At 49.4% G+C, this 13340-nt stretch overlaps 1 protein-coding gene and 1 long non-coding RNA gene across 2 annotated transcripts in view; one reads left to right on the top strand and one right to left on the bottom strand.

Moving 5' to 3' along the window:
* Positions 1–9587, bottom strand: part of COPG1 (COPI coat complex subunit gamma 1) — a 36680-nt gene extending 27093 nt beyond the window's left edge. The window contains exons 1-8 of the mRNA XM_007531623.3: positions 9444–9587; positions 8518–8570; positions 7696–7776; positions 7406–7477; positions 7175–7254; positions 4446–4521; positions 4132–4224; positions 3625–3711 (exon numbers count right to left, since the gene is read on the bottom strand). Of these exons, the coding sequence (XP_007531685.1) occupies positions 3625–3711; positions 4132–4224; positions 4446–4521; positions 7175–7254; positions 7406–7477; positions 7696–7776; positions 8518–8570; positions 9444–9480 (579 nt within the window). The 5' untranslated portion in view covers positions 9481–9587. The remainder of the gene's footprint in view (positions 1–3624; positions 3712–4131; positions 4225–4445; positions 4522–7174; positions 7255–7405; positions 7478–7695; positions 7777–8517; positions 8571–9443) is intronic.
* A 256-nt stretch (positions 9588–9843) lies between these two features.
* LOC132535269 (uncharacterized) overlaps positions 9844–13340 on the top strand; it is a 37385-nt gene continuing 33888 nt past the window's right edge. Inside the window, exon 1 of the long non-coding RNA XR_009547037.1 lies at positions 9844–9864. This is a non-coding gene — a long non-coding RNA (uncharacterized LOC132535269). The remainder of the gene's footprint in view (positions 9865–13340) is intronic.

Raw genomic sequence — 13340 nt, forward strand, 5'->3', positions numbered from 1 at the left:
GAGGTGGCGCAGTGGACGGGGCATTGGACCCTCAAGTATGAGGTCCTGAGTTCAGTCCCCAGCAGCACATGTACCAGAGTGATGTCTGGTTCTTTCTCTCTCCTATCATTTCTCATGAATAAAAATAAAATCTTAAAAAAAAAAAAAAAAAAGGGAGTCGGGCTGTAGCGCAGCGGGTTAAGCGCAGGTGGCGCAAAGCACAAGGACCGGCATAAGGATCCCGGTTCGAACCCCGGCTCCCCACCTGCAGGGGAGTCGCTTCACAGGCGGTGAAGCAGGTCTGCAGGTGTCTGTCTTTCTCTCCCCCTCTCTGTCTTCCCCTCCTCTCTCCATTTCTCTCTGTCCTATCCAACAATGACAACAACAATAATAACTACAATAAAACAACAAGGGCAACAAAAGGGAATAAATAAAACTAAATAAATTAAAAAAAAATTTTTTTTTAAAAGTTAAAAAAAAAAAAAACAGAAGAGGTGGGAGCCAGACCCTGAGCATAGACATACGTTGTAACTTGCCACCAGAACACCTCATACATGAGACCTTAAGATGTTAAACTCTAAATGGAATTGGCATATTGCACCAAAGTAAAAGACTCTGGGGTGGGGAGAATACAGGTCCATGAAGGATGATAATGACATAGTGGGGGTAGTATTGTTAAATGGGAAACTGGGGAATGTTATGCAAGTACAAACTGTTGTATTTACTGTTGAATGTAAAACATTAATTCCCCAATAAAGAAATAAATTTAAAAAAAAGATGTTAAACTCTGGGAGTTGGCAGTAGTGCAGCGGGTTAAGCGCAGGTGGCGCAAAGCGCAAGGACCAGCGTAAGGGTCCCGGTTGGAACCCCCAGCTCCCCACCTGCCGGGGAGTTGCTTCACAGGCGGTGAAGCACGTCTGCAGGTGTCTATCTTTCTCTCCCCCTCTGTCTTCCCCTCCTCTCTCCATTTCTCTTTGTCCTATCTAACAATGACAACAATAAAATAACAAGGACAACAAAAGGGAATAAAAAATTTTTTAAAAAGAAGATGTTAAACTGTAACATGCCTGCAGACTATAATCTTGGTCCCTGACCTGACAAGGACTTGTGGCTGGTACTGGCAAAGACACATCTGGAGGACCCAGAATCTAGAGGCTGTGCTGAGCTATTTCCTGTCATCTCTGCTCCTTTCTGTCTCCTGGAAAGGCTTTTGAGAACTGAGATCTGGAGATTGTGACTGTCTTCATATAAATATATTTTTTTTATTTTCCCTTTTGTTGCCCTTGTTGTTTTGTTTTTTCTGTTGTTATTGATGTTGTCATTGTTAGATAGGACAGAGAGAAATGGAGAGAGGAAGGGAAGACAGAGAGGGGGAGAGAAAGATAGACGATAGATACCTGTAGAACCGCTTTACTGCCTGTGAAGTGACTCCCCTGCAGGTGGGAACTGTAGGCTCGAACCTGGGTCCCTGTGCATAGTAGTATGTGTGTTCAGTCAGGTGTTTCCTTCAGTATGTTCTTAGGCAAGAAATAAATCAGGGTGTTAGGGCCTCCTTAGTCCAATTAAATTTTTTAATTAATTAATTATTTTAAAATATTTATCCCCTTTTGTTGCCCTCATTTTATTGTTGTAGTTATTATTGTTGTTATTGATGTTGTCATTGTTGGATAGGACAGAGCAAAATGGAGAGAGGAGGGGAAGACAGAGAAGGGGAGAGAAAGATAGACACCCGCAGACCTGCTTCACTGCCTGTGAAGTGACTCCCCTGAAGGTGGTGGGGGTAGGGGATGGAACCAGGATCTTTACACCGCCTGCTTAATTAACCCCCTGCACTACTGGCCAACACCCAAAAGATTTATTTATTAATGAGAGAGACACCAAGAGAGCATTTTGCTGGCTGCCATAGTGGTACCGGGAATCGAAGGCAGGACTTCATGGCAACAAGCACTGTGCTCTTCTGTTATGCCACTTCACAGGCCTTGGTTTAATTGTTGTTTTTTTCTTTACACAAGAGCACTGCTTGACTCTGATTTAAGCAATTGAACCTGGGACTTGGAAGCCTCAGGCATGAGACTCTGTTTGCATAACCATTATGCTATCTACCCCTGCCCTAAATTTTGTTATATAACTATTTTTTTCTAATTTTTTTTTCATTCTATAGATACAAAGGGAATGACACCAAAACACTGCTCTACCATTCAAGCAGGTCCATCTGGTGCTGTTCATGGGACTCTCACTTTGCAGCTGAACACAGGCTTCACACTCAACAATGTCTGTACTTAACCCACTCAGCCATCTCCTGGCTCTGCCTGAGTATTTATTTTGCCACTGAGGCTTTTGCTGAGGTCTTATGCCTGCATGATTCCACCACTCCTGGCACTCTTTTTCTCTTCCTTTCTTTCTCTTTTTCAGACAGAAATAGAAGTACAGGAAGAATAGAGACTCCATAATATCATTCCGCTGTTTGTGAAGCTTCCCTCTGCAAGATGCTCCCATGTGGTTCCAGGGGCATGAATCCAGGTCTTGTTAAAAGGTAAAGTGTGAGGCAGGGGCAGACAGCATCTTGGTTATGCAAACAGACTCTCATGCCTGAAGCTCCTAAGTCCCAGGTTTAATCACCCGCATCACCATAAGCCAGAGCTGAGCAGTGCTCTGGTGTTTGTCTTTCTCTCTAAAATAAAATAAATACAATATTTTTAAAACTCAGCTGCTTACCATCATATATATATGTAAAGTGTGTGCTCGATTAGGTGAGCTACCTCCTGGCCCAGTCTGAACATTTTATTTTATTTTTGTCACTGGGGCTTGGGAGCCTGGACAATGAATCTACTGTTCCTGATGGAATTTTTTTTCTTTCTTTTTTTAAATAGAAATGGAGGGCTGAGGAGTCAGCATAATGGTTATGCAAAAGCCTTCCATGCCTGAGGTTCTGAGATCCCAAGATTCTGTCTTCAGCACCACTATAAACCAAAGCTGAACACTGCTGGTTTTTTTTAATATATATATATATATATATATTTATATATATAATTTTTATTTATTTGATAGAGATAGCCAGAAATCAAGATGGAAAGGGGTGATAAAGAGGGAGAAAGACACCTGCAGTCCTGCTTTACCACTCACAAAGCTTTCCCTCTGTGGGTGGGGACTGAGGGCTTAAACCCGGGTCCTTGCACATTGTAATATGTGTATTCAACCAGGTGCACCACCACCCGGCCCCAATATTTTATTTGTTTGTTTATTAATGAGAGAAAAAGAAGCAGACATCATTCTGGCATATGTGCTGCCAGGAATTGAACTCAGGACCTCATGCTCAAGAGCTGAATATTTTATCCACTGCATCACCTCCCGGACCACTGCTCTGGTCTGTGTTTCTCTTTGTATTTCTCTTCATTAAAAATAAATTAAAAAGAAAGAAATAAGAGACAAGAGAAATGCCGTTAAATAAAATGTGGAGGGAAGGAGGTAGCCAGGGAGAGATACAAAGAAACCATGAAACACTGCTTCACTACTTGTGAAGCTCTCTCTTGCAGGCTTGAACCGGGGTCCTTGAGTATGGCAACATGTGCTCTAATGGGTGCGCGATCACCCAGCCCCGAGAGTGTTTTAAATACCACTAGTAACACTGCAGAGACCACACCTCACCTGGACCATGATGTTATCACTGGATGCTGCCTCCTGGGCCTCATTCACCCAACGCTTGACCACATCGAAGCTGCCCTTCAGCAGGTGCTGTAGACAGAAGGTCACGTTAAGGGGAAGGTCAGGTGTTCCCGCCTCATACCTGCATGTGGGGCTCACAGTTCAGCCCTGCTTGGCGTCTTCCCTCAGACACACCGTGGACCCCTGTTGTCCTGGTCCTCTGAGACAAGGGATATAACCACGTTTGCCCCGGCCCTGCCCCTGGCAGATTTCCCACAAGGCCCAAACCTCAACAATCTGTCACCCCTAGGGGTGGATCAAAGCTATCCACCAGGCTCCCCTCAATCAACCCAGTTTCCCAGCTCTTTTCACTGAGAAGACAGACTCTCAGATCTGAAGACACAGAAATACTTTTCTTTATATTAGAAAGTAAATCTGGTATTTCCTTCAGTTTCCCAACCCATGCCTCCCTATCGCCTCTCCTCCCAGCCAAGGGCCCCAGCTACGCACCAGGGAAGACACCAGGGCAGAGCTGGAGACACTGGGCACCTTGTCCACGATGGCCTGCTTCATGTAGCGCTCAATAGCCTGCAGCATGGTGCTCTGTGGGGATATGGGGGGGTGGCGAGGAGGACAAGCCCAATCAATCTCAGTGCAGGTGCTGGGGTGCAGAGGATAGAAAAAGCAGCAGTCTCCCTGCTTCCTGGCACCACCCCAACTCCCCCCCCCGCCCCCCAGCGCCTGTATGCTGACCCTAAAGCCTGAAATCAAGACACAGTGGGGGTGGGTCGGCTCAGTTTGGCTCAGTGTGGAGAAGCACTCACATCAGTGATCTGGCAGAGGGCACGCACGGCAGGGCCCCGGTAGTTGTCTTCTTTCCCAGTCATGTCCTTTGTGAGACTACGGGGGGGGGGGGAGAGAAGGTGTCCACCGGCAGGAGCCTGTACCCAGCCCCAACCCTCATCCCTGCCCTCTCCTTCCTAGCTCCCTCCACCACACTCACTAGTTGGTTTGTTTGCTACCAGGATTACCCCTGGGGCTCAGTACCTACACGACGACTCCATTGCTCCTGGTGGCCATTTTTATTTGTGAAGACAGAAATAAATTAAGAGGGGGAAGGAAAATAGAGAAGGAGAGAGACATAACTGCAGTATTTGCTTTACCACTAGTGAAGCTTGCCCCCTGCAGGAGGGTAGTGGGGCCTTGAACCTGGGGTCCCTGTGCATAGTAACATGTGGGATTAACCAAGTACGCCACTGCCCAGACCCTCACATGGGCCATGATTTTTTAGATTTATTATTTATTTTATTTATTTATTTTTGCCTCCATGGTTATTGTTGGGGCTTGGTGCCTGCACTACGAATCCACTGCTCCTGGAGGCCATTTCCCTCCCCCCTTGTTGCCCCTGTTTATCGTCATCATTGTTGTTGCTGCTGTTGTCATTGTTGTTGGATAGGACAGAGAGAAATTGAAAGAGAAGGTGGAGACAGAGAGGGGAAGAGAAAGACACCTGCAGACCTGCTTTACTGCTTGTGAAGTGACTCCCCCTGCAGGTGGGGGCTGGGGGCTCGAACTGGGGTTCCTGCGCTGGTCCCTGCGCTTCATGCCATGTGCGCTTAATCCTCTGCACTACGGCCCAGCCCCTAGATTTATTTATTTATGTATTTATTTTTGTCACCAAGGTTATTGCTACCTGCACTACAAATCCACTGCTCCTGGAGGCCACTTTTTTCCCCTTTTGTTGTTGCCCTTGCTGTTTCATCATTGTTGTGGTTATTGTTGTTATTGATGTAGCAGTTGGATAGGACAGAGAGAAATCAAGAGGAAGGGAAGACAAAGGGGGGAAGGAAAGACAGACACCTGCAGACCTGCTTCACTGCTTGTGAAGAGACACCCCTGCAGGTGGGGAGCCGGGGCTCGGACCGGGAACATTATGCCCGTCCTCGCACTTGGCGCCACGTGCACTTAACCCGCTGTGCTACCACCCAACCCCCCTAGATTTATTTTTATGAGAGAAAGAGACTACCACACTGCTGAGCTCTGACACAGGGCAAAGTGAGGGGTCAAACCTGGGGCTGTGTAAGCCCAGTCATATTTCTAGGCTATCTTTCCCACCTCACTGGCCTCCTAAGTAGGGTTCTCTACACTTGCTCCTTCTAAGCCAAACAAGACATAGTGATCAAACACACAGTGATCAGAAATTTTTATGAGACTTAAAAGATTGGTTGCTGTTTTTTCTCTCTCTCCCTTTCTTTTTCTTTCTTTCCTTCCTTCTTTCAAATAGGTCACGCTGGGAAATGAACTCAGGGCCATGTGCACGCACAATACAGATAAGCAACCTCCCCCTGCGATTTTTTAATTGAGAGTCAAAGAGAAGAGGCACCACAGTTGTGCTTTCCCACCCCTGTGCTACTGGGGCCTGAACTCTACTGGGAGAATTATCAGAGAAACTGAAAACTATAGGGCTGCCAGGAGGAGGGCAGTAGTAACCGAGAGATCAAGGAGACAAAAGAGGAAAGGATGCCTGACAATACATCTACTACACATAAGTAAAAGAAACCTAAAAAAAAAGAAAAAGAAAAAGAAACCTTTGGGGCCGGGTGGTGGTGCACCTGGTTGAGCACACATGTTACAATGTGCAAGGACCCTGTTACAAGCTCACACGTTACAATGTGCAAGGACCCTGTTACAAGCTCACACGTTACAATGTGCAAGGACCCTGTTACAAGCGCACACGTTACAATGTGCAAGGACCCTGTTACAAGCGCACACGTTACAATGTGCAAGGACCCTGTTACAAGCTCACACGTTACAATGTGCAAAGACCCTGTTACAAGCGCACACGTTACAATGTGCAAGGACCCTGTTACAAGATCACACGTTACAATGTGCAAGGACCCTGTTACAAGCGCACACGTTACAATGTGCAAGGACCCTGTTACAAGATCACACGTTACAATGTGCAAGGACCCTGTTACAAGCGCACACGTTACAATGTGCAAGGTCCCTGTTACAAGCGCACACGTTACAATGTGCAAGGACCCTGTTACAAGCGCACACGTTACAATGTGCAAGGTCCCTGTTACAAGCGCACACGTTACAATGTGCAAGGTCCCTGTTACAAGATCACACGTTACAATGTGCAAGGACCCTGTTACAAGAGCACACGTTACAATGTGCAAGGACCCTGTTACAAGCGCACACGTTACAATGTGCAAGGTCCCTGTTACAAGATCACACGTTACAATGTGCAAGGACCCTGTTACAAGAGCACACGTTACAATGTGCAAGGACCCTGTTACAAGCGCACACGTTACAATGTGCAAGGTCCCTGTTACAAGCGCACACGTTACAACGTGCAAGGACCCTGTTACAAGCTCCTGGCTCCTACCTGCAGAGGGAGAGCTTTGCCAGGGGTGAAAGCAGGGCTACAGGTCTCTTTCTCTCCCTTCCCTCTTGCTTTCTGGCTGTCTCTATCCAATAAACAAGTAATGATAACAAAATAAAGAGACCTCTGTGTCATGGGAATTCATCTGGGGAGCCATCCACAGACCTGCTAGTGACAATGATGACATCCTCTGCAATGCTAGCCATCTCCTTGATGGTCAAGTAGCACATCCGACGGAGTGTGGGCTGCGAAGGAGAGGGAAAGAGCCCCATCAGCCCTGGCTCAGCATGAGGGCCAGAGCTAAGAGAAAATAGCCGGGGCCAGCTACCGACAGCCTTCCCGCCACCCTGTCACCAACTGTCCCATCCTGCCCAGAGCCAGGGTGGGGGCACTCACATCACTGGACTGAAAGAGTTTGGTCATGGCAAAGAAGGCCTCAGTAGCTTCAGTGGTTCCCAGGTGCTCTCCCTGTGTTAATCAAGAAAGAAGTCTCAGCTTGGAACAGGGAGGCCACAGAGCACATGTCGTCACTCCAGGCCAGATCCCTGGACACTGCAGAGGCTCCGTCACATTGGGTGCTGGGGGGACTTGGAGCAGGGTCAGTGGCAATGCCCACAGGCTTGTCCTCCTGTTCCCTGACACCCCCATCCATACACTTTCCCCACCTCCCAGCCTCAGCCAGTTACCTGGTTTATGAGGTAAAGGATCTTGGTAAGGATGTGAGCACATTTCCGAGGGTTGATGGGTGTTTCATTAAATACACGCGCCTAAGAAGTAAACACACAGATAGACTGACTTCTTAACTCAGCTTCCATTCCACTGGTTCAGCTTCCATTCCACTGGTTACACCCGTAAGCACATTCAAGATCGCAAAAGTCCCAAGGTAAGTAAATACACCTGCTGTCATATGGAAAGGTAAAAAGGAGGTTTACTTTTAAAAAAAACATTTCTTTATTCCCTTTTGTTGCCCTTGTTTTATTGTTCTTGTTATTGTTACCGTCATTGTTGGAGAGGACAGAGAGAAATGGAGAGAGGAGGGGAAGACAGAGAGGGGGGAGAGAAAGACAGACACCTGCAGACCTGCTTCACCGCCTGTGAAGCGACTCCCCTGCAGGTGGGGAGCCGGGGGCTCCAACCTTCCGACGTCCCTGCACTTTGCACCACGTGCGCTTAACCCGCTGCGCTACCGCCCGACTCCCTACTTTTTTTTCTTCATTCACTTATTATCTCCTGACATCTCCCCTGAATACTAAAGGGACAAATACATACTTGTTAGCCAGAAGGGAAAAACAAAGAGCAGCAACAAAACACAAGCATAAAAATACCCATCCCCCCCAGAACAAATCACATTTTTCTAAAAGATTTTTCACCCTACTGCTGGTGCCAGGGCTGGAAACCCTGTGAACCGCCACTGCGCCAGCTCCCTGAACGTGACAGCGTGACAGCGTGACAGCGTGACAGAGTGAAGGCGGCGGGGCTGGGCGAGAAGGGGGGTGGGTGGCACTTGCCTCCTGCAGTACCGCGCTCTTCTCCAGGTGCTGGAAGGGGTTGGAGCCTCCACCTACAGTCAGAGAACAGAGAAAGCTGAGTTTGGTGGTGGCCCTGGGGTTTCTGAAAAGCTGTCCCCACTGTATGCTTGGTCACGGCCAAACCGCGTCAGGAGCAGCAGCAGCTGGATCCCACCGCAGCTCGGCATCTAGGGATCCCACCACCTCCTTGCCGGGGTGGGGGGGCTCCGCGGCGCCCCGAACTAGCAGCCTCGCCAGGGCGTCACGTCTTGCGCCCAGGCTGCTTAGGCAGCTCCCGCTAGGCGGAGGGACCGCTGTCATCCCGCTGTCATCCTTCAGAGAAGACGCCACGTCTGCGACTGACTGCGGGCGCCATGGCCTGCTGCATCCGTGTCCCCGGCTGTGCCCGGGACCACCCCGCCATCCCCGGCTTGTCCTTCGGAGCGGCGCCTTCCAGACAGCAGCCGCTCAGTTATCTGTCTGCTGGATGGATGCATGCATGGATGCATGCATGGATGCATGGATGGATGCATGGATGCATGGATGGGTGGAAGGATGGATGGAAGGAAGGATGGATGGAAGGAAGGAAGGAAGCAGTCGGGCTTCTCTGCTTGGATGGCTGCCCGGGTCAGGCGCGCACCAGAGAGCAAAGGCAGAAGAACGACATCTGGCTCAGAGCCTCCTCCCGGCCGACGGGGAAACGGAGGCCCGGAGACGCACTGGAGCCGCCCAAGGTCACCCGGCGCGCCCGGGCCGAGCGGGGACCAGAGGTGTCGGCCCCGGCGCCCTCCGCACCCCCATCCATCCCCGCCCCGCGCAGACCCCGCGCAGACCCCGCGCAGACCCCGCGCCGGCTCGGAGGCCCCGCGGGAGGGTGGCGGCCGCGCGCAGGCCCAGCCCCCCCCAAGCGGGTCTGGAGCCCTCACCCGATTCCTCATCCTTCTTGTCGAATTTCTTCAGCATGGTGGAGCCGGCGGAGAACGTGACGCAGCAGGCGAGAGCAAACCCGGGCGGCGAGCGACACAGGGTCCGCGGCGGCTCCGCGCAGGCGGCTTCCGGCCGGCCACGTCGCCCGGCGCTCTGCGCATGCGTGGCCCGCTCCCCGCGCATGCGCGCCGCCCGGCGTCTGCGGGCCCGGCCCGGGCTGCGGCGGCCCGGCGGGTGAGGGTGGCGGGCTGCTCTGGGCCCGCTGTCCTCCGAATGCGGCGCCGCGCGTCGTAAAGGGCTTCTGGGAGGCCAGGGCCGCGGCGGACGCTGTCAGCGTGAGCTGTCATTACGGTGGGCCGGGGAAGCGGCGCCCCCGCGCGGTGTGTCCCCGCCGCCGCCACACGCAGGGCGCCGACTGGGGTGCGAATCGCACGCGAGCGTCCCCGGGGCCCTCTGGCTAGTGGTGACCGAGGACGTGTCTCGTGTCACAGGGCGCAGCTCCTGACCTGCCCGGCCCTGCGGCTTTCCTCATGCGGGCTTTTGTGTAGACCGACGGCTGGTTGCCAGCGCCTCCTAGCGGCGGGGACGGGGGCGGAGGGGCGGGCGTGTGTGTGTGTGTGTGTGTGTGTGTGCATGTAATTGCGCGCGTGTGTGCATGTAATTGCGCGTGTGCGCATGTAATTGCGTGTGTGCGCATGTAATTGCGTGTGTGCGCATGTAATTGCGTGTGTGTATGTAATTGCGTGTGTGTGCATGTAATTGCGCGCGTGTGTGCATATAATTGCGCGCGTGTGTGCATGTAATTGCGTGTGTGTGTAATTGCGCGTGTGTGCATGTAATTGTGCGTGTGTGCGCATGTAATTGCGCGCGTGTGTGGATGTAATTGCGTGTGTGCATGTAATTGTGCGTGTGTGTGCATGTAATTGCACGCGTGTGTGCATGTAATTGTGCATGTGTGTGCGTGTAGTTGCGTGTGTGCATGTAGTTGCGTGTGTGTGCATATAATTGCGTGTGTATGTGTGGTGTATGTGCATATAATTGCGTGTGTGTGGTGTATGTACATATAATTGCGTGTGTGTGTATGTACATATAATTGCGTGTGTGTGGTGTATGTGTATATAATTGTGTGTGTGGTGTATGTGTATATAATTGTGTGTGTGTGTGGTGTATGTGTATATAATTGTGTGTGTGTGGTGTATGTGCATATAATTGCGTGTGTGTGGTGTGTGTGCATATAATTGCGTGTGTGTGGTGTATGTGTATATAATTCAGTTATTTTTAATGGGAGGGACGAAGAGGGGAGAGGGAGGCTCAGTTCTGGCGTCTGGAACACCCTGGGACCTTACAGCCTCAGGCCTGAGTCTGTTTGCATCACCGGCTCCAAGCCATCACCGGCTCCCAGCCATCACCGGCTCCCAGCCTCCGAGGGCGCAGCTCGGCAGAAGTTGAGGCTGTGGGCAGGCGCGCGCCCAGGAAGGCGGAGCCGGGTACCTAGCATTCCCCAAAGGGAATCAGCCCAGAGCAGAAATTAAGGCTGCCCTCTGCTACCGTCTGCAGCTACACAGCTGGCAACAGCCTAAGTGCCTAGCAATAAGGGAATGACGTAAAAGAATTACGGTTTGAGTGCTGGGCGGTGGCCCAGGGGGTTAAGAGCACTTGGCACGAAGGACAAGGACCGGTGTAAGGATCCGGGTTCGAACCCATGGCTCCCCACCTGCAGGGGAGTCGCTTCACAGGTGGTGAAGCAGGTCTGCAGGTGTCTGTCTTTCTCTCCCCCTCTCTGTCTTCCCCTCCTCTCTCCATTTCTCTCTGTCCTATCCAACAACTACATCAATAACAACAATAATAATAACCACAACAATGATAAAACAACAAGGGCAACAAAAAGGGGAAAAAATACCCTCCAGGAGCAGTGGATTCCTGATGCAGGCATCAAGCCCCCGCAATAACCCTGGAAGCAAAAAAAAAAAAAAAAAAGATTACAGTCCACCCATGAGATGAAATTTTTTGCACCCTTTAAGAGACGTCTCTGATGCATAAGGATTCCCATTGGATCCCCAGGCTCCCCACCTGTAATGGGGTTGCTTCACAAGTGGTGAAGCAGGGCTGCAGGTGTCTTATCTTTCCCCCTCTCCCCCTCTCTGTCTAACCCTCCTCGACTTCTCTCTGTCCTATCTAACAACGTCAGTGGCAACAATTACAATAACGATGACAACAGGGGCAACAAAATGGGAAAACATGGCCTCCAGGAGCAGTAGACTCGTAGTGCAGGCACCGAGCCCCAGCAATAACTCTGGAGGCAAAAGGAAAAAAGAGTCTCGTCTGGGAGGTGGCGCAGTGGCTAAGGCACTAGGCTCTCAAGCATGAGGTCCTGAGTTCAATCCCCAGAAGCACATGTACCAGAGTGATGTTTGGTTCTTTCTCTCTCTCTCTCTCTCTCTCTCTCCTATCTTTCTCATAAATAAATAAATGAAATCTTTTTTAAAAGTCTCTGATGACTTAGCAATATACACTTAATTAAAAGTTTTAGTGATTAATGAGAGTGAGAGCTAGAATCAGAGCATGACTCTGCTATGTCCAATGCTGGGATTCAGACTCAGGACTTCATGCTTGAGAGTTCAGTGCTTTATCCCCGGCTGCAGTATGCCAACTTCTTATGATAAAGGAGACCTCAGAAGAAAAAGCAGAGTATAGTGGTCTGGGAGGTGGTGCAGTGGATAAGACATTAGATTCTCAAAGCATGACGTCCCAAGTTCAATCCCCGGCAGCACATGTACCAGAGTGATACTTAGTTCTTTCTCTCTCTCCTCCTATCTTTCTCATAAATAAATAAACAAAAAATAAATAAAATATTTTTTAAAAGAAAAGAAACAACAGAATATAAAAATGCTCAGAATTGAGGTGACGTAAATATGCATCATGGTTAAAACCAAAAAAGAATGTGAAAGCTTTGGATTGTTGTATTAAGATGGTGAAATACAGATGAATTTTGTGGCATCCAGATATCCTTTTGTTATGATGTTAATTCTCTTTTTAAAAATATGGGGCCAGGTGGTGGTACACCTGGTTGAGTGCACAAGTTACAGTGAGCAAGGGCCTGGGTTTGAGTCCCCAGTCCCACCTGCAGGGGGAAAGCTTTACAAGTGGTGAAGCAAGGCTGTAGTTGTCTCTCTGACTTTCCCTCTCTGTCACCCCTTTCCTCTTGATTTCTGGCTGTCAATATTCAATAAATAAAGATAATAAGACATTAAAATAAAAGATCCTCTATTTATTAATGAGAGAAATGGAGAACCAGAGAAGGACATCATTCTAACACATGCCAGGGATTGAATTCAGAACTTCATTCTTGAAGAATCCAGCACTTTATCTACTATGCCATCCCCTGGGCCACTGTGATATTAATTCTATAATGTACCAAAGACAAAGTTTTTACAAGACCCAAGAATGAAAATTGTTACTTGTGCCTCCACTAAATCTCAGGATATAGATATGAGAGAAGAAAGAATATCAGCCTTCGGCATCATTATATGCCAAGAGTTGAGCAGTGCTCTTGTTGAAACTAAGCATCTTGCCATTTTTTAAATTATTTTTATTGAGGACATGTTTTTTTTTAATTTTTAAAATATTTATTTATTCCCTTTTGTTGCCCTTGTTTTACTGTTGTAGTTATTATTGTTGTTGTTGGATAGGACAGAGAGATGGAGAGAGGAGACAGAGAGGGGGAGAGAAAGATAGACACCTGCAGACCTGCTTCACAGCCTGTGAAGCAACTCCCCTGCAGGTGGGGAGCCGGGGCCTTGAACTGGGATCCTTACGCCGGTCCTTGTGCTTTGCGCCCATGTGCACTTAACCCGCTGCGCTACCTGAGGACGTGTTTTATAAAACTTGTCTTGGGG

Source organism: Erinaceus europaeus, chromosome 21 (assembly GCF_950295315.1).
Source record: "Erinaceus europaeus chromosome 21, mEriEur2.1, whole genome shotgun sequence".
NCBI classification, from domain to species: domain Eukaryota; kingdom Metazoa; phylum Chordata; class Mammalia; order Eulipotyphla; family Erinaceidae; genus Erinaceus; species Erinaceus europaeus.